The 19218-nt window shown below is 42.2% G+C and overlaps 1 protein-coding gene across 5 annotated transcripts; it reads right to left on the reverse strand.

The window, feature by feature from the left end:
* Positions 1-595: 595 nt before the first annotated feature.
* On the reverse strand, positions 596-17411 carry LOC124055459 (sodium- and chloride-dependent GABA transporter 2-like). Of its 5 annotated transcripts, none has more exons than XM_046382341.1 (16): positions 17290-17411; positions 14095-14379; positions 12607-12848; positions 12226-12360; positions 10118-10258; positions 9936-10026; positions 9716-9848; positions 8247-8381; positions 7183-7286; positions 6633-6757; positions 5894-6006; positions 5648-5785; positions 5410-5512; positions 3436-3536; positions 2633-2803; positions 596-2503 (listed from the first exon to the last, which is right to left on the reverse strand). In XM_046382341.1, exons 3-16 carry the CDS (start codon positions 12815-12817, stop codon positions 2375-2377), a joined length of 1830 nt encoding a protein of 609 aa, XP_046238297.1. In that variant the 5' UTR covers positions 12818-12848; positions 14095-14379; positions 17290-17411; the 3' UTR covers positions 596-2374. The 5 variants fall into 5 exon arrangements, with proteins under 5 accessions (XP_046238297.1, XP_046238298.1, XP_046238296.1 ...); XM_046382342.1 differs by lacking the exon at positions 17290-17411 and adding an exon at positions 13883-13981 and having other exon boundaries at positions 14095-14577; XM_046382340.1 differs by lacking the exons at positions 14095-14379; positions 17290-17411 and adding an exon at positions 13058-13261 and having other exon boundaries at positions 596-1935; positions 2355-2503.
* Positions 17412-19218: the final 1807 nt, after the last annotated feature.

Raw genomic sequence — 19218 nt, forward strand, 5'->3', positions numbered from 1 at the left:
CCCGCGTGCCGAGCCACGTGTGTGTGAGTATGTGTGTGCGGGGCCAGCCCACTTCCTACAGTGGCTTGGAGGGGAGGGAATCCAATATGGCTAATTGACAATTCGAGCCTTTTACATAACAGCAAGGCCATATCTAAGTAGTGGTGTCAGAATTCACCCCCCCCCCCCCTTAGTCTCCATGACTCTCTCTCTTCCTCTGTGTGCACGCACACACACACACACACTCCATCCGTCCTTCACTTCTATCCCTTCATGGATGTTAAACTAGTAATTCCCATCAGGATGAAAATGCTTCAGATGAAGGCCAATCATAGCCCTTGTGATGGTTGAATGGTTGATGGTGTGTGTGTGTGTGTGTGTGTGTGTGTGTGTGAGAGAGAGAGAGTGTATACACTCTCCCAACTCCTCTCTCTTTCCGTCCTTCACTTCCTCCTGTACCCTCTCTTCGAAGCCGGGTGTGTTCTTAGCATCTGTTACCATGGCGCCGAGGGAGAGGCGCAACATCTCCTGGGTGACAGCTAGCATCGACCACAGGTAGACTCTGTTCTGAAAACACACACGCACAACTTCACACTCAGCTTGTAAGAAAACACAGTCAACAAACTTTTTCTTTAATCCACTATATATTTAAAACTTCAAAAAGAATAGAAACCATACAAAAACAAAAAGGCACATTTATACACCTGCAAACGGAAAAGATAACACGCTTGCACGTCTAAAGATGCCAGATGGGTTCAGCAATTTGCTTCTCTTTAAATTAATCTCAGAGGAGCATTTGAGGAAAATCAAGAACCCGATCCAAGTTTTCAATGACACTGCATGCAGTTTCAAGTTTGCATTATTCAACACACCGCGCTCACCACTTTATACGTTCTCCCAGTGAAGAGGACAGCCCGTCCTTGACTCAGAGTACAGTAAGTTAAAGGTTTCACGGACTAAATCCCATCCACACAATGAAAAAAAAGTAAATCATTCAAAACACATTTACCGTCTGATATTTTAAAAGTCTGCAGTGACCCACTTGAGAAATGTATGAAAAGAACCAAAAATATTACCACAAAAAGGGCCAATTACTGTAAACTAGAGAAAGATACAAAATGATCCTAATTATAATAACTATAAAACCGATGATTGCTTACACTTGGCATAATGTAATCTAAAAAAAAAAAAAACCAAACACCTCATTTGTCACTTCTGATTTTCTACACGTTATAGTTAAAGATGTTGCCATGTCCTCTTCAAAGAGAATCACACTGGAGTGACGTAAGGGATTTCACACTTACTTTCTTATTTAAAACCTACTTAAACATTTTAAGTTAAACATTTTTTAAAAAACATTTCCGTTGTGTCGACACAGGAGCAGCAATATTGTAATATAGTATTCATATAGGTACTATGACTGCATGTTAGTTGCTAGTTATTTTTGGTACAGTGCAAAGACATTCTAATAACGGCTTATATTTTGTTGAAACTACATTTATGCATTTGGTAGCAACAACTAAATATAAAGTACAAACAACTTTAATGCCCAAAAGAAAAAAAATAAAGAAGAAGAAAAAAAAAAAGACAGATGTGTAGATCGGATGAAAACATTTCCAATCATCTTGTCAGTGTAAACATGACACCAAGTTAAGCACTTCTTGTATCAACAGTACAAAAACATGCATGTGGCTACTGCACCTCTCTTAGCACCACTTGGTCTGGGAGTAAGGGCCATGATGCACTACGCTCACATCGATGAGCGCCGTGGCCCTGATGTGGACATCACAGAGGGTGCAGCACATACAACGAGACAAATTACTGTAGAAAACACGTCCGACTCACAGAGTCAGATGATTACCAGAAATATTCAGCAGAGAGTCAAAGCCGAGCGCACGTGCTGACAGAAGCAGTGATCTCTCATAGAGAGTAAAGAGGTAAAGCTGCTCTGTAATGCTGAAAAAAAAAAAAAGAAAACTGAAAAAGAACACATAAACGTTATCATTTAATCAGTGATTCAATTGTCGCATAACTGTATTCTAAAGAGATACAGTTCTCAAGATGGAGGAGTGCGAGTTGCTTAAGGATAATGAACTCTGGCAGCTGGTAACAGGAAGTGGGGCAGGTCTTAAGGGTGAAGTAAGCTGTTTGTGGTATTGACGGTGACTACCTGAACGCTCCATTAATCAACGGATCACTGAAGGATCTTGTGAGCTGAAAGTGCGATTACTCATGACGCATTTGGTCTAGAAATGTGGACTAACGAGCAATCCGGCCCTACAATTGGAACCCAGCAGCGTTTAATCTAACCCTGACCCATCCCCTTCGCCACACCCGATCGGATGACCAGCATCCAGTGTTACATCATTACCGACCATTATCAGGTCATATGATCCTAGATGGCCTCTGTGATCATATCCACTGGCTTCTCAGTCAGGGACATTCCAGAGCTGTAGGAGGGCGCTGAGTTGTTGGTGGGGGTCAGTCTGGGGTTTTTGGTGGGGCTGCATAGACGTCGGAAGCGCTGGTGGGGGCAAAAGATCACAGTTATTTATTTGTTTTACCATTTTAACTTCTGTGTCAGTTAAGCCTTTTATTCTGTATTATTATCAGCAGTACATGGTACGTGAATTAAAGAGAGTTGTTGTGTAACCTGTGGCAGACTTCCTGGGGTGGTGGCCAAGGCGTAGATGGCCCAGATGGGAAGCAGGGAGACGGAGGAGAAAGTAAGGAGCCAGCCCAGCGAGGTGGCCCAGGGTGGAGCGACCAGGCCCTTTCCCAGGCTCAGTGGAGACCAGTGCATCAGAGAAAACATAAAGGTAGCCTGCAGGGGACAGAAAGAACATTGATCCCACTCTGACGTCTGTATGGTAAATGAAGAGCCAGCAGCCGGTTAGCTTAGCTTTAGCACTAAGACTGCGAGAAAAGGGAGAAACAGCTAGCCTGCTCTGTTCAAAAGTTACAAAATCCATCAGCACCTAAGAAGCTCACTAATTAACATGTTACATCTTGTCTGTTTAATCTATACAAGCACACAAGAGTAAAACCTTTGTTGCCTGGCAACCAGCCCCATCCAAGAAACAGTCTGGGACACAGTTTTGAAGGATAGCCACAGAGTGTTGCTGAAAGTAATATCTTCTCATGGGACTCTCAGCAAGAAAGTAATAAATACATTTCCCACAATGTTGAGCTATCCCTTTAAAGGTGTTAAAGGGTTTTTGCCTTTAAGCTACAGAAATACAAGCAGATGATGTCGATGTGGGTGTTTAGACACGTGGAAAGGCCACACGTCACAGGAGGTGGACTGATTGACAGGCACGAGGTGGAATTTGTATGACATCCCAAACATGCGCTCATGGGCATACTTCTTCACAGCAAGCAGACACTAAACAGTATAAGGGCAGGTCAGCAGGGTGGTGTGTGTGTGTGTGTGTGTGGGGAGGGGGTGTCACTCACAGTGCACACAGCTGGGGTCAAGTATTTCCAGCAGAGCTTGAAGAGAACCAGGGGGTTGCGGCCGGTCATATCCCTGATGTTGGCACTGAAGCGCTCGGCTCCTGTGGGCAACAACAGCTTCAACATGAGTGGCTGAGGCTGAGTTTGACATCATGGTTTGGTTTCTGAGCGGCTTGTTGTTTTTGGTGGCGGTGGCACACTTTGGTTGGAATACTATTTCGCTTTGTTTTTTTGGCTTCCCCTAAAGAGGAAGGTCCTCCACAAGTGCCTGGAGTAGCAGTGGTAGTAGCGGTATTTATAGTAGCTGTAATTGCGGTAGTAGTCCTAGTTACTAATCCTGGTTACTAAGAATACTTGCACTAGGACCTAGTACAAGTAGTGAAAGTTGAAGTAGTAACAGGAGTTGCAGTTATGCCTATAAAGGAAGGAATCAGCTAATTAAGACACAAAATTACACAATCAACCATTGCTTTCCACTACAACATTTAAAATGTACAAATATGACTCTGACTTAATAACAACACATTGTATGCACTACGAGGCCTTAACCACAGAGTCAACAGTACAGTATAGTATGTGTGTAGTATGCGGTATGTAGTATGTGTAGCATGTGTGATAATTATGACACTCAGTTTGCTTTTCACTTACAGGACGTAGTTTTCAGACTGCCTGTCTGACTGGAATCCAAATTATGGATAACTCAAATGTCCTGCCAAAGCTGCCGTAGTTAGAAGCAAATGTGGAGCTTTGACAGTTAAAATCAATCGTATTCGACTTTCAATAAAAATGCCGTACGTGGAACAAACTTGAAAGGTGCCATTTTAGACGTAACAACCCTCGTTTAGTAAAAGTAGGAGTCCCTTTTCTAAGACAACACGACCTGTGGAGTGAAATCCCTTCAGGAACACATAACCAGCAGCAGGAGAGCGTCAGTGTATGGTAGAGTCCTTAAAAAAAACTGTAAAATCCCACAGTCATAAAAAAAGGGGCGAAAGGTGCACTGGAGTCCTGACCGCTGTGTTACCCAGCCCACTTAAAACCCCTCTCCTCAACTCCACTGCTCCACTCACCTACTGCTGGGAGAGCCATAAAAAAGTTGGCTTCCTTGGTATTCGTATTCACCCACACGCACGAAAACACACACTCTGCTAACCTACTCAGCTTGTTGCGTTATTGTATGCGACGGCGCGACCCTTTTCTTTTAACTACTTTTTTTCCCCTTAATTCTTTACCAGATACGAAGTTAACCATCTGGATGTTTCAGCACTGAATGCGTATGAACACACACGGCCCAATCCACCCATCTCACACTTAATATGGTGTTTTTGAAAATGCTCTTGGTTCCCCAGGTCCTGCTGGAATAGGGGCTCCCTGGGGCCACCAGACTGAGACTGCGAGGCGACAGGCCCCGGGGGCTGATTTAGGGCCCGGAGGAGACAGGCAGAGGCCTGGCTAGAAGCCAGTCTCCTTACAACAGTGGGTAGCTGCAGCCATTTAATATACTGTCTGCTGACTTCAAGTGGAATGCAGAAGGAGGGGAGGAAGTGGACCATTTGACTGCGTGTGTTTATCAGATTTTAGGAACTACTTTCATTAGTGGAGTGATACAAACTCTAGGCACTGTTCTTTCTTTTTATTTTCTATATGTACTGAATACAACCTACCTGAGATGTATTAATTTGTGTTATTATTTTCTAATTTAGCAGAACGCGGAATCCTATTTTCAGATCAAAAAGCTACAAAAGACATGGAATGGGATGGTAGGATATTTTCATCAGATAAAACACAACTAGATCAAAGGCATGACAAGTTTCAGGGAGAGGAGAGGAAAGGATGAAAGAAAATCAGAGGAGATAAGAGGAAAGGGCGGAAAGGAAATGAAACGGGAAGAAGAGAGGAGAGGATAGGCATGGAGGAAAAGAAAGAAAAGGAAAAAGAGAAAGGTATGCAAAGAAGAGGCGCTTGCATTTATACCGTAAATCCAGCCGATGGCCACAGACTGGCAGATGGAGAGAAGCAACAGGCTGGCTCCACTGCAGGAGAAATGGTCATAGATCTGGAAGACATACAGACCACTCTGGGGGAGGGGAGGCACAACAAGCATGCACACAAAAGATAGAAAATGGCATTATTATTCCATAACAAAACCCCAAAAAGGATCAGAGGATCATGAACACCTCACACACACACTGTCCACATCCTGTCCACTTACCGGTGTGACCATGACCAGCCCTACCAGGAAGCAGACGACACAGACAAACAGCAGCAGCAGCTCCCTGCGGTGGCCTCGTCTGATCAGGTGAGGGTACAGGTCAGTCACCGACGTCATCAGGGCCTCCAGACTCACAAACTGGGGTGACGGAGGCGAGACGTGGGGTCAGCGCGTGTGCTGTCCATGATGCTACATCACAGCCATCCAAAGCAAATCATCAGAGTGTGTGTAAATGTGTGTCTCTACCTGTGTGTCCAAGCCCAGCATGATGATCATGATGAAGAAGCAGACAGCCCAGAGTTGGGGTACAGGCATCATGGCTACAGCTCTCGGGTAGGCGATGAAGGCAAGGCCAGGCCCTGGGAGAACACGCCGCCGCAGGAACAAAGGAAATACATGTTATTCAAACAGAAAACGTATCCAGGTATTTCTAATTCACAAAACATGATATAGGAAAAGAAAGCTAAATAAAAACATGATGAATCATGAGGTGCTTTGTATTGTACTTCGGTGGAATAATTTAAAAAAGGACAAATATAAATCTTAGCTATTTATGAGACAGGGTAAATTTTTCTTCCGTTAACAAATTCAACAGAAAGACCAAAATCACCTATGGATTTGGTCATCCTCTCAGTACTTCCCTTCAGATCATTCAACCCTACTGAAGGTGTAAATCTTTAAAAACAGGTCACACATATTATTTAATGATATCCAATCAGACTTTTTCAAAAGGCTAAGCAGTTTCCTGACGCAGCTGGGCACTGTAGTTTATAGCAAACGGGAGGAAACAGTGCATTTGTTTAGGGACTGTTTGCAAAACGTGTCCTTAAACTAAGCCCTAAGCACTTTTGGCTCTTTTGATTAAATTTGAAGATCAGCATGAAACAATTCAGCATGTTAATTCATTAGATAGATATTCTCATGAGCCAATATTCCTGATTTCTGGTGAGTGAAAGTCCCGTTTCCACGCCTGAGCTTGCTTCACCTGACTGGGCCACGGTGGATATGTCCACGCCCTGCTCTTCAGCCATGAAGCCCAGCACCGAGAAGATGGCAAAACCTGCCAGGAAACTGGTGCTGCTGTTCAGGAGGCACAGGAGGAATGAGTCCCTGGTAGATTACACACACACACACACACATACAAAGCAATTAATTTTAATCACAGCAATGCACAACTTAAAGGAATACATGCAGAAACAAAAGCCAAAATATATAAACTGGATGTAACAGAATCCAGTGAGGTCCTGATCTTGGTCTTTGACCTGTTACTGTAAATACACACTAAGACTTAAGTGCTTGGCTCTTTCAGTGTGTGTGTGAGTGTGGGAAACATGGCAGCGGGGGCTTTTCTTCGAGGTGTGGCTGTGCGAGTGTGTTTTCTCTTTCCATTCCAGCCATTCCGTCTGAAAGCCATCTGACCAGTGGAAGCTTACATTTCAGTGAATATGTTTTGTCTGAAGTGGAACGTGTGTGAGGAGACGCTTGTGTGGCCGGCTGTTGTGTGTTTCGTGCATGACAAAGTGTCAGTGTCTCACTTATAGCAGTTATTGTTGTATTTGTTATAACTCCCGAGGGCCGTGAGACTCCCCAAACAGATCCCATAAGAGAAAAATATCTGGGTACCTGCATCCATCCATACCTGCAGAAAGACAAAGACAGAGAGAGGGGAGGACATGGAAAGGGACATGTGACGTTCTGCATTTAAACCGTCTGTCCGTTACCCCAACACCAACCCTCAGTCCAATATAATCCAGACGTGGATCACGAGTCCATGTGGAAATGGAATGTATAAAATAAGAATTAATTTGACATACTTTCCAGTTACTCACAACTTTTCTGACCCCTCTGAAACAGAGAAGACTCGTTCCACCCCTACTGCCATAAAAATCTCATGAAGAAGAACTCCTTCTTCTTCTTAGTGCCACGTGGAGTGGTCGACAGAAAGGGTTTTAGACTCTCTCATAAAACATGACATGATTGGGTTTTTTTTTAAATTTATTTTGCATCAAAAGTGAAACTAATGGCATCCTACTGTGAAAGGATCACTAAAAGTGAAGTTTGCAGGCTGACGAGTTGCTATCGACATCAACAATTTTTGTCACTTTTGGGTTCAAATCTTTACATTTGCAAAAATCTGAACTGCATGTTTGGCGGTGACATAACTTACTGTTGTGCACACATCATGTTAAAAAAAAAAAGAATGTGTGGGTTTATAATAATAATCAACCCTGTCGGACACTTAATTGCAACTCAAATTCTCTCCTTGTGAATGAAATATCTTCATCTTTTCAGCATTTGAAACTCGTATGCAGTGAAGTCACCTTTTTATTCATGCAAATTGCTTTTTTTTTTTTTTGTTTTACTTCTGAGTACTTGTTGAGGACACACACTTCATTTCATCTCCATAACATTAAGTGTCCTGCCTCCTGTACTGTAGATCTGACAATACACTTTCTCACCTCCGCTGCCTGTAGGAGCTCCTATACCACCTGAAAGAATCACTGGAAGAATTTCTCCAACAGACATTTTTTTTTTAAAAAATGTTGCATCTTCTAAATAGATCCATAGCGTGTTTATTTGTGTGTGTGTGTGTTTGTACCTGTGGGTCTGCCAGGCGGGTGTGGTTAGGTTTGAGGTAGAAGATGATGCCCTGGGTGGCTCCAGGCAGGGTGACACCGCGCACCAGCAGCACAAACAGCATGACATATGGGAAGGTGGCTGTGAGGTACACCACCTAGAATGTACACATCGCGCGGGGATGTGGTTACGACAGCACAGAGACAGAGAAAACAGGAAGGACACGTCTATGACGTCCTCAAACAGAGCCAAAATAATAAAAGAGGGAACCCTGGAAAACTGGAGTCTTAAAACCTGTTGATGGATGGTGGCACTGGCACAACAAACAAGGCAAAAAACTCCTGAGCCCAGTAGCTTATTTCATTAGATTTCTGTTCTGTTTTTTTTTTTTTTAAATTTGCCATCACTCAGGGATAAGTGTACGTGCCGGGATGTGGCCTGGCTTACAACAGATTAAAGGAACTATAAATGAAGAAATCCCAACTCTGTCAATCTGTCTGTACAATATAGGCAAAAGTATTCAGACAGGGGCTGGGCTTGGCCCTTTACTTCCAGTGAAGAACTTGACTGGCCCACACAGAGCCCTGACCTCAACCCCATCCAACACCTTTGGGATGAACTGGAACAGGGATGTGAGCCAGGCCTTTTGGTCCAACCTCAGTGTCTGCATGAATAGGCAAAATTCCCACAGAAACACTCCAAAAACTTGTGGAAAGCCTTCACAGAAGAGCAGACCATCAGCTTCATGGACACTGTTGTTTATCTGACCTTGTGCTCTTTTCTCTCAGAGGACTCTCACAAACAAAAAGAGGATTCCTCTAGAGCTGGGATTTTTTAAAATGCGGAACAAACAACAAGCCAACAAGCCCACAATGCTTTGGTGGGGCCACAATATGAATGTGTATACTTTTGGCAAATTAGCAACACACTGAATTTCCCTAATCAGCTGTTATCACTTACTATTTATCATATTCTCACTTCTAATTATCACTTGATTAGGCTGATACTAAAAGAAAACTTTCTCATTTTTTCCCCTATGTTTTCTAAACGACTTTCTGGATTTTTATACGTCAGAGAAAACAATATATTCAAACTGAACAGAAAGATGTGTGTGTGTGTCACGTCTGTGCGATCAGATCTGACCTACTTAAAGACAGCAGCAGAAAACTCTTTTGCTTTAATGACCTCTATGAACCATGCATCACAACCACTGCTGTTACCCACAACTGCTGATTACCTCGATAAGCTCACCAAAACGAGAGTAACTTCCTATTTGACATCAAACAATGACACGTATGTTCCCCTTTCAGCTCACATACCACCTGCACCTGCTTCTCCGCCGCTATGCTTTCTTCTTCCGCTGCTACTTCAGGTTCATAACATAAACAAATATTTTAAGAAAAAAAAAAGCCACTTGTGGACCCGGAGGCTGTCGTGTTTCTGTACATGGAGGGAAGTGGGTTGTCATTTTGCAGTGTCTCCTGCTCTCACCTTTCCGGTGGACTTGACTCCCTTCCAGACACAGAAGTAACAGATGAGCCAGATGAGGGCAAGACACAGAGCCAGCTTCCAGCTGATTGGACCCAGCTCGTCCAAATTGCTAGAGAGATGGAGCACCTCCCGCCTAACACACACACACACACACACACACGTTAAAGCATGATCAATACCACATATAACACAAATATGAAACCATGGAAACTAAACTCACTCCCAAAACTCCATGACAGGAGAAGTGGCATTTTCAGGCAAGCTGCTCCCATTGGCTGTCTGGTTGTGGTGGTCGAACAGCACACACGCCGCTGCACGAGAACACACACACACAAACAGACCTCAGTTACCCCTTAAAGTTTTACACACCTTCCTCAAATTACAATAACAGCCTTTACAGACCAGTGTTCCATGTGTTGTTACAGTGCGACCAGGGCAGCTCCGCCTGAAAGCTGTAGCACAGGTAGAAGAGCGCCCAGGCCAGGATGACGATGTAGTACACGCAGCCGTGCAGGATGATCACCTGGCTGGCGTAGCCGAGACCTGCGCAGACAGGTGCAGAGTGTGATGTTTTACACAAGCATATCCGATTGCTATTGCATGCTGATACACAGCATGATCAGGGAACCACATAAACACGTGCAGAGTCACAGTAAAACAAATAAACAGGCTACAAAGCCTTCACGCACAAACATCCTATTGTCACATAACTCGAGTTTCAGATGAAAGCATCCATTTACTGAGACACTCGACTCGCAGCCCACATCTAGTTTATCTTCATTAAGAATGAATGATGGTCTTATGATGCCTTCAGTGGGTTAGAAACTGTAGGCTGGTTACAAATAGCTGTTTGTTGGCTCCCCTAATGAAATCCAGGCCTTCATCTGCTGACGGCAAAGCAGCGGGGGAATTCCTGCCGATGCATTTCTTTGTTTGTGCAAGTATGTATATGAATGCACGCACCCGATGAAGTGCTGCGTGTTCTCTGCAAGAGCCGAGTGTGTCCCTGTGCTAAACACACACGCCTTCACACGGTTAGCTGTCGACAAAATGCTGTTTACCTTGTGTGCATCTGCAGGCCATATGGGCCAAAGGGGCAGTGCGAACACATGTTGGCACTCTCAAAAAACATTTGTCACTGTGGAGGGGAAGAAAAAAAGAATATGGAACACACACACACACATACTCTGATTACAGTGTGTTACCAAGGTGGTCCTGCTTGCATGCACATGAGAGGGTCAATTCTCTGATACAGCTTTATACTATCTGCTGTGTGTGTTAGTCCAACACAAGGCAGCGTGGGCATCGACTGCTGCTGTTTGAATTCATATCATTTTCCCACTTATTAGTCATTGTGCTGCACCTGTGAATAAACACAACTGGACAGGTTGGCAGAACAAATCCCTCTGCTGTGCATTTACTGTATGAGCAGTTGAAATACCAGTTTAAAAAGATTTTCCTTCATGCTTCAATGCCACCACCCAAAGATCTGTCATTCAATTTCCACACCCGAAGGGTATGTATGAATCTGGCATCGTGTTAACAACTTGAACATCACACACCTCGCGCCTGTTTTTCGCTGGCAGGCAAGGTGGCCTTATGCACTTTTGTTCTCATACACAAGCTGAGAGTCATCGCGATTTGCATTCGTGTGCAGCTGGCAGGGCGCTCCAAGTTGTTGTTTGTTTGTTTTGGTCCCCCCACCGAGCGATGTGTAAATATGACGGACAGAAACAAACAAACTGAGTGCTACTTTAACAACTGAATTAACGCACCAATCTGGCCTACTTTCTGTTGAAGGGAAAATTGAAATATTTGTTGAAAAGTTTATTATTTAACCAAATACTGTAATACTGTACAAGCAGATTAAATAAAAAGGCATATGGAAATTGCACAAAAGAGCAGCTCATCCATCAAACTTGTTCTAGACAAAAAGAGACAACAAAAACTATGCTGGAAAAATCACCTAATAGAAGTTTACTTATTGTCTATCTAATGTTCCATTGCATATTGGGTGATGGTAATTCATGTTCAGACACAGCAACAAACTGCTTTCCCCTAATTCTTTCATCCTGCATGTAACCTTTAATATACACCATGCAACTGTAGTGGTTAGAGTTTTCAAATCCAAGAATTATTAAAAATAGAAGACTGCTGCTGCTGTGGGTGGTGACTACACCAAAACAAAAATCCATAATGTCAGAGCAATTAAATTTAAACCATAAACATACATGAGAGGTCCTGCCGAAACGTCACATAGTAAAGGAATAGTAAAGTAAAGCTAAAGTTTTCGACAAAGAATGATGTCACCGTTACATTATAATGGCCATTTTTCACTATTTCTTGACAATTTATGGAAAAAGAATTGTACTTAGTTCTATACTGTACTTAGGACAATAATCTGATGAATCAACAGTGAAAATAATCGTTAGCCTTGGTGCACATTCCAATACTCGGTGCAACAAAACAGCGCAAACTAAACCATTGAACACATCATTTGGAAAGAGTACCTCCAAACAATGGGCAGATAGTCCTCCAGGCGCTGACTCCACCCAGGCTGGTGTACTGACCCAGGGAGGTCTCCAGGAGGAACAGAGGGATGCCACACAGCACCAGGAACAACAGGTAAGGTACAAAGAACACACCTGGAAACACACACACACACGCAAACCAGGTGCTGTTATTGTTAGGATATTTGCTGATCACATTCAGCTTAAAAGCTAACCTGAAAGTAAACTTTACCCAAGTTGTATTTGTAATCGCAAATTAATCTTTACACCATTAGGAAACAAAAAAACAGCCCTAGCTTCAACACACACCTTGATAATGAGAATGGGAAAAAAAATGAGGGAGAAGATAAGAACAGACGCCTGTTAGCTAAAACGCTTTACCTCCTCCATTCTTGTAGCAGAGGTAAGGGAACCTCCAGACGTTGCCCAGGCCGATGATCTGTCCCGCAACGGCCAGCAGGAACTCAGCCTTGCTGGCCCACTGTCCCCTGGCACGTAGCCCGTCGTCCTTGATGGCCTCTTTCCCGTTAGGGAGGCTCCCTTGGTGGAACAGCAATGCATCTGCTTGCTGGGGAGGCATTTTGTTGGCCATCACTGTTTGTGGAAGTGAAACATAAACACCCCTGAAGACACAAAAACAAAACAAACCAAAACAAAAAACACAGGAAATAAAAAGCTGGGAAATCAAAGAGGATGATACACAACACGTGGCAAAACAAAATAGGCCTAATTAACTACAGCATGTCAAGAGATTCAATCCCTCTAGAAAGTGTTAACACGCAGTAAACTTTAGACAAAGAAGAAGAAAGAGCGTAAAATAAGGCGAACTCACATTTTCAGAGCCGGAATAACAAGAACTCGAATGAATTTTCTGACAGTTGAGTTTGTCGTCTCACTTATCTGTGACGTGTGTGTCTCAAGGATGAGCTTGTGTGGGTGCGTCCTTTATCTGTACTTCGCAGCACACTCAAGGACTAAACTTGTGCGTTTGGCTGATGAGTACTGCTTTCATAACAACACTTCATTGTTGTTCTACAAATGATGACTTTTGCTATTTATGACTTCACCTTCACCTCAGAGAGAATGAACCGACAGTCTGCATAAAATTAAAGGAATATGTGAGCGCTTACAGAGCAACAACAGCTGTTTTAAGATATTTTATCTAACTTTACACCATATTTCACAAATGGCATCGCAGTGACCTTGTATTGTCAGTTACTTAATAGTTAGATGACAGTTGATGGTGACCTCACACATTTAATGACAGTTTCATGTGCATTAATGGACGACTTTATGGCGTATGTAACCAAAAAACAGGCATTTTTAAGTGTGATGTCTTTCTGAGATACGCAGCTAACGTTATTTCCAACAGTGCAGGGGGTGTGTTGCACCTTCTACCTATACAGCAAGACTTTTCCGCTGCTTTCTAGCCATTAATGTGACTTGACTTCAGTCTCACTCTTTTCTTTTTTCTTCCACATTGTCACGTTGTGCCATGTGACCACACAACAAACACACACACACACAGCGACATAAAAGCGATATGTCCTTACCACTGATACGCGGACGTAAAATTAAAAATAATAATAATAACATAAGGGAGGGGGGAAATGAAGCTGTGGCAAAACATGAGCCGGTTTGGAGGTTATGCGTTTACCTCTGAGTTGTGAGCTCCACATGTAACAGCTTCGCGAGACCCTAATGTCATCTAAGCGGAACTCAACAGTACAGGCATGGTTTTAAGTCTGACGATGCTCTACAAGTCACGAATCAAATATTTAAAAAGTCCAACATTACATTAATTTTCGTCTAGGTTTGTCGTGTGAAAGAATAAATTGCAGAGAATTCGATATTTCATTGCCTGCCTACCTCCGCGTTTCCTGTGGTGTTTTAACCACGCGACCACCCCCGTGCCACGGTAGTCAAATGGTTTGCTCCAGGAAAAAGCAGGTTCTGATCGTTGCGGCGGTTCAGTCCAAGTCGACAGAGGGACGATGTTGGACTCAGATCTGATGCGTGGATGAACCGGCACTGAGCAGGTTACGAAATTATCCTCTGCTCAAAAACAAATCTCAGCCGATTTTGAAATATGACTGCATCATATCTCTAAGCAGAAAATTCACAGGTGTTCTTCTATCCTCTAACGTGGACACACTGTAGATTTGAGAACAACAGCGCATCACACACTACAAGTATAAGACTATAAGTGATTATTAAGATAATTGTGCAGATGGAGCCAAACGCCACCTCAGGTGATCATGTGATCTCAGGGAAACAGAGAAGGCAGGGCGTTACCAATACTTGATGATATTAGAACTGATATCCATTTGTTTTATAATTATTAAAAGCAGCAAACGCACTGTCAGAAAGAAATGTGTTATGATTTATGAGTTATTTATGGGCTGTGAATATGTAAAATGATTGTGTTGTCATTGTGTCAAATGTGTTTTTAAAATGTATTTCCTTTTACTATTCTCTTGTATGACTTTATCACATTTGCAAGACAGTTTATAAAGGCAAATTACAAAAGAATTATCTGAACGGGTGACTGCAGCAGAGATGCAAATATGATCACGCTTAACTTCTTGGCTGCACCAGATGCAAGCATGGATGCATAGAATCGCATTGCCACCAACTGTCCCTGTCCAGGTGAGCCTGGTTGCAGTGTTGGATGTGACATAATACGTGAAGGACCAGTCCCATTGACACTGTCGATGTTGGACTGAGGGTAGACCGGATGGTGTAGTGACTCACTATCACCTCTTGAGGTACATAGTAGTATTACAAGACAGCTGAGGCTAGCTAGTTAGCACTCTATGAGCCCTTTAACCATGTCTGTTCACTTTTGTTAAAAAGCTTAGGTGCAAATTTCCTTTTAATGATATCTTAATCATTTATTTTTGCATATTTAGTACTCGTGTCCTGAATTTGTGTTCTGTGTGATTTTTTTTTGTGTCTAATGCATATTTTTCTCATGACAGAATGGAACAAGCTATTCTATTCAATGTGGTTATCAGTGTGCTACATCACTTAGCTATACCAATACTGGTCACATGGCAACTGATCTGCGCGCTCCATCAAGGGCTGACAGGATATACAAAGAACATTGTTTAACCAGATTCAAATCACTAGGTTTCTCTTTTTCCGTTTAGGCCATTGTTTAAATCGGACAGAAACACCAGGCCTCAGTTCCCTATTGTGGACTCTGTCCTGTAAATGGTCTCTGCTTCTTTAGGCCACCTCAGGCAGCTCTCAGCGCATTTAACGGGCTGTGTCATTGCCTGTACTCATTCAGCTGAGCATTTACAGCCACAGTAAAAAAAGCCCAGGCTCCAGCTAACACTCTGCTCCAAGGACTTCATTCAGAAAAGTGCATTCCACTGTATACACGTATTAGGTTATATTACAAAGGGTATAAATCACATGTCCAAGTGGAGATCATTATCCGTTTATCTGAGATGACATGTGCACATGCGTGCTTCAGTTTAGAGGATTATGTGATTGTACACTACTTGTATCTTAAAATTAATACTCATAATACTCATGAAACTTAGATCCTAGACTCAACAAATGTATGCCTCCTGAGCTACAAATTGGAAAAACAAAAAGGAAAATAGAAAAACATTTTTTTTAAAGATTTATTTTAGTCCAGAATAATCTTTATGAGTTGATATGATCTGCGAGGAGTTTGATTGTGTCCCTTTATAGTTAGGATGTTTATGATTAGATAACATTCAGCTGTTAAATATAACTCAGTCACATCATATTAGCAACACATTGTCATCTCTGACACAAAGACACATACTTCTGTGTGTATACAAGCAGTTAATTTCCACAACAGCTGCTGTGGAAATTATCTGCTGTACATTATATTGTTAAATGAATTCTGGATGATGAAACAGACAGCAATTGTGACAAAGGTAACACACTGACAAAATCCACAATGATACCAGAGCACACTGACATCATTATTAAGCTAGAGAGAGGATTTACTGAGTAATTAAATTAACACTATTTCTATATATAGCTTGAGTCTGCAATTAAGTCCATATATTAATGTATGTCACAATTTACTTTAGTTTCCCTTGAGTAGACAACCACCTCCCTCCAAAGAAAAATCTAAAAGTTAAGGGTCAAGAGTCAGGAAGCAGTAAAAAAATCTCGCAATCATATACAATGTACAAATTCCTCAACTACCCAGGGGCCAAATAAAACCCCAGCATTAAGGTTCCTTCAATACAGTTGCCATTGTTGTGCCTTCACAAACTTGAAGCCCCTGTAATGTGCCATGGCATGTAACTTAGACCAGCCATAGCTGTGCACAATTTCGGCATGCTTTATGGCTGCTTTTATTGGTGTCTGGCATCTGGGACAAGGGCAGTAGGTCACTGATATATGGTGGATATATGGTAGGCTTTGCGAAACTCCCCCTGCCTGCGTTGATCCTGTTTTGTAACTGCAGTGTTTGTGAAACTTGTAATAAGAAAGTGACACTGCAGCATATGCAAATAGTTCCTCCAGTGAACACAAACTGGATGCTCATACTGCATATATCAGTACTTTGCAAAACACAGGTATGTATCTATAGCCATCAATAAAACACTTCATATAACACACATACAGTGGAGGCAAGTACTGGAGCACTGGCTTGAACTTGTTCCAATGAAGGTCATTTCAAATTCACAAACATGAGTGCCTTATAATACATTATAACTTCCTAGTTATGAGAATAATAAAGGATTATCTTATCTTATCTTATGTGTTTCATGACCACATCGATGAGGGGTCATTGTATTCATTAAACTAAACCCACATTCGCGCCGCTTACAGGAATTGCCTAAAAGATGTTGGGTAACAGGGCCAAGTTTCCTGACTTTCACTTGACTTGACTTTGTAATTTGTAATTTTTGAATCCCTCAAGAGATTTGCTGGTCTCTTACTACCTTTCATGCATCGTGTTTGGTCAGTTTGCCACATCCAATACCTGAAAATGTTCAAGTAGTTTATACTTGGATTGGTTGTTGAGGAGATTCTGACCTCCGAGCGTTTCCTGTCTTCTCTTACCTGAAACAGTTTGCATAGAAGAGTTCTCTTCATGAGCCCGTCTGCTTTTGTGAAGCTCAGTTATCCTTACTGCATAGCAAAAGACAGATATGAGAGCTCAAAATGACATAAGGACCGCTTTGATTACAACTTCCTCTTTGTCATCCTGTGCCATCCTGTGATGCATTCTTAAAGTGGCAGTGGAGTGCCTTCGCAAGCTTTCCATACAGCTTTCACTGTCCTAAAGCTGCTGTTAGCCCATGTGAGACGTACATGAGATTGATATTGAAGCTGAACTCTCATTCTCAGAAAGAAAATCAACGAGATAATATTTCCTAAAATGTTGAACAGTTCCTTTAAAACAACATGATCTTTCCATGGTATTGACTGCCAAGTCAGTAAAAGCTTTAATCTTTCATTTTGAATTCACAAAGTGAATAAAAATGGTGACGGAAACAAAGTTTGACAGCTTAACTGGGGATTTAACAACTTGAATTGCGTTAAATAATTATCATGTGTTACTTGGTCAGATGTCAGGGTTAGTACAGTGCAGCTAAACTGCAGCTGACTTGTGATGACAACACAAGGCCTCCGTTTCATCATAATCTGTAAAACAAGACCTGGCAGGTGAATGCAATTAGATATTCAGGGGTTGATTCAAATGTTTCATGCAGTCAGACGAGACACATTAATCTGCGGCTTCAGCTGCCAGGCTTAACACACAATGCGAAATTAAAATGGTGTCCTTGCTTCATCTGAACCCTTTGAAAAATGAGGTCCTGCCATAGTCAACATGCTCTTCTTCCCATGTCCTTAATAATAATGTTCAACCTGTGTGAAAAACATTCCCTGTGAAGGAGAACTCCACACTGTACAGGACTCCCTCGAGGCTTGTGGTAGGTCAAATATTTGGTGCTGATAATCTTTCCTGGAGATTTTATAGGAATGTTTTGAGGGGGAAATTGTCTACATGAGTCTTTTAACCACAGTGGACTATCCCGTGATGTGTTAGTGCTGCTTTCAGGGTTTTGTGGGGTTACACTGGAAATTTAAGGTCCTAAGTCTCCGTCTATGCTCATTGAGGTGAATGCTGGAAGTCATTGGAACCAGAGGTTGTTTATTCAAGCCAAGCCTGAAACTGATATGGGTTGATCAGTTGCTATATTTATTATCTATTGGAAAACTATTTACAGAACAGCCTTAGAATGGAGCTTAGTGTCAGCTCTGCCTCAGCCTTGACAACAGGCAAAATTATGAAAATCAGATAACTCATCAGCCACGTAACATCAGACTAATGATCTGAGGTTCATGTAGTTATCTCAGTTTAGTCTGGGAACAGTTTGAGAATGTAATTAACAAGTCATATCCCATTTCTTTTTGATGGCAGCCAGTCTTCTCACAACTCTCAGCAAGGAAACAAATAAACATATTTCCCAAATGGCAAGCTATTCCTTTAATATTTAGCAGAAATCCTATGGGTCAGAGCATCACATCAATATCAAAGCTGGAACAAGCTTCTACTTGTTTCCAGGCAGCAATGTGCGGTTACAAGTTATAAAACCTTATTGTGCATCATTTGTTACATAAAAATCATGCAAAATGAATAATGGTTCAAGATACTTTGAGAATGTGATTCTCAGTAAAGACTCTTCACAATGGTATGTCTGTGTGCCAGTCTTACCTCTGTTTGTGTGGATTCTCGCGTCGTCAGTGTTAGTTAATCAGATGTATTATTGTAGGCTGTTTGCCCAGATCATTTTACAGGAAAATGAATTCAACCCTGCCTCTCCCTCGTTCTTATAGCCTTTGCCTGTGATGTGAGTTGCTCACAGGCAAATGCAGGAAAGCTAAACAAACCCAACCTGTTGGCCATCTCTTTTTTTTTTTTTTTTTTTTGTCAGTTTGACCTGGTAGCTTTAACGCTGCATTAACTATGATTATACTGTACAT

This window comes from Scatophagus argus, chromosome 24 (assembly GCF_020382885.2).
Source record: "Scatophagus argus isolate fScaArg1 chromosome 24, fScaArg1.pri, whole genome shotgun sequence".
Taxonomy (NCBI): Eukaryota; Metazoa; Chordata; class Actinopteri; family Scatophagidae; genus Scatophagus; species Scatophagus argus.

What these genes read in the sequence shown, in the direction of transcription:
- LOC124055459 (XM_046382340.1), bottom strand. An exon ending in GAGTCAAGTCCACCGGAAAG is followed by an intron (nt 8,382 to 9,715) that starts GTGAGAGCAGGA and finishes TGTACATTCTAG; the next exon opens with GTGGTGTACCTCACAGCCAC. An exon ending in TACAACAATAACTGCTATAA is followed by an intron (nt 6,758 to 7,182) that starts GTGAGACACTGA and finishes GTAATCTACCAG; the next exon opens with GGACTCATTCCTCCTGTGCC.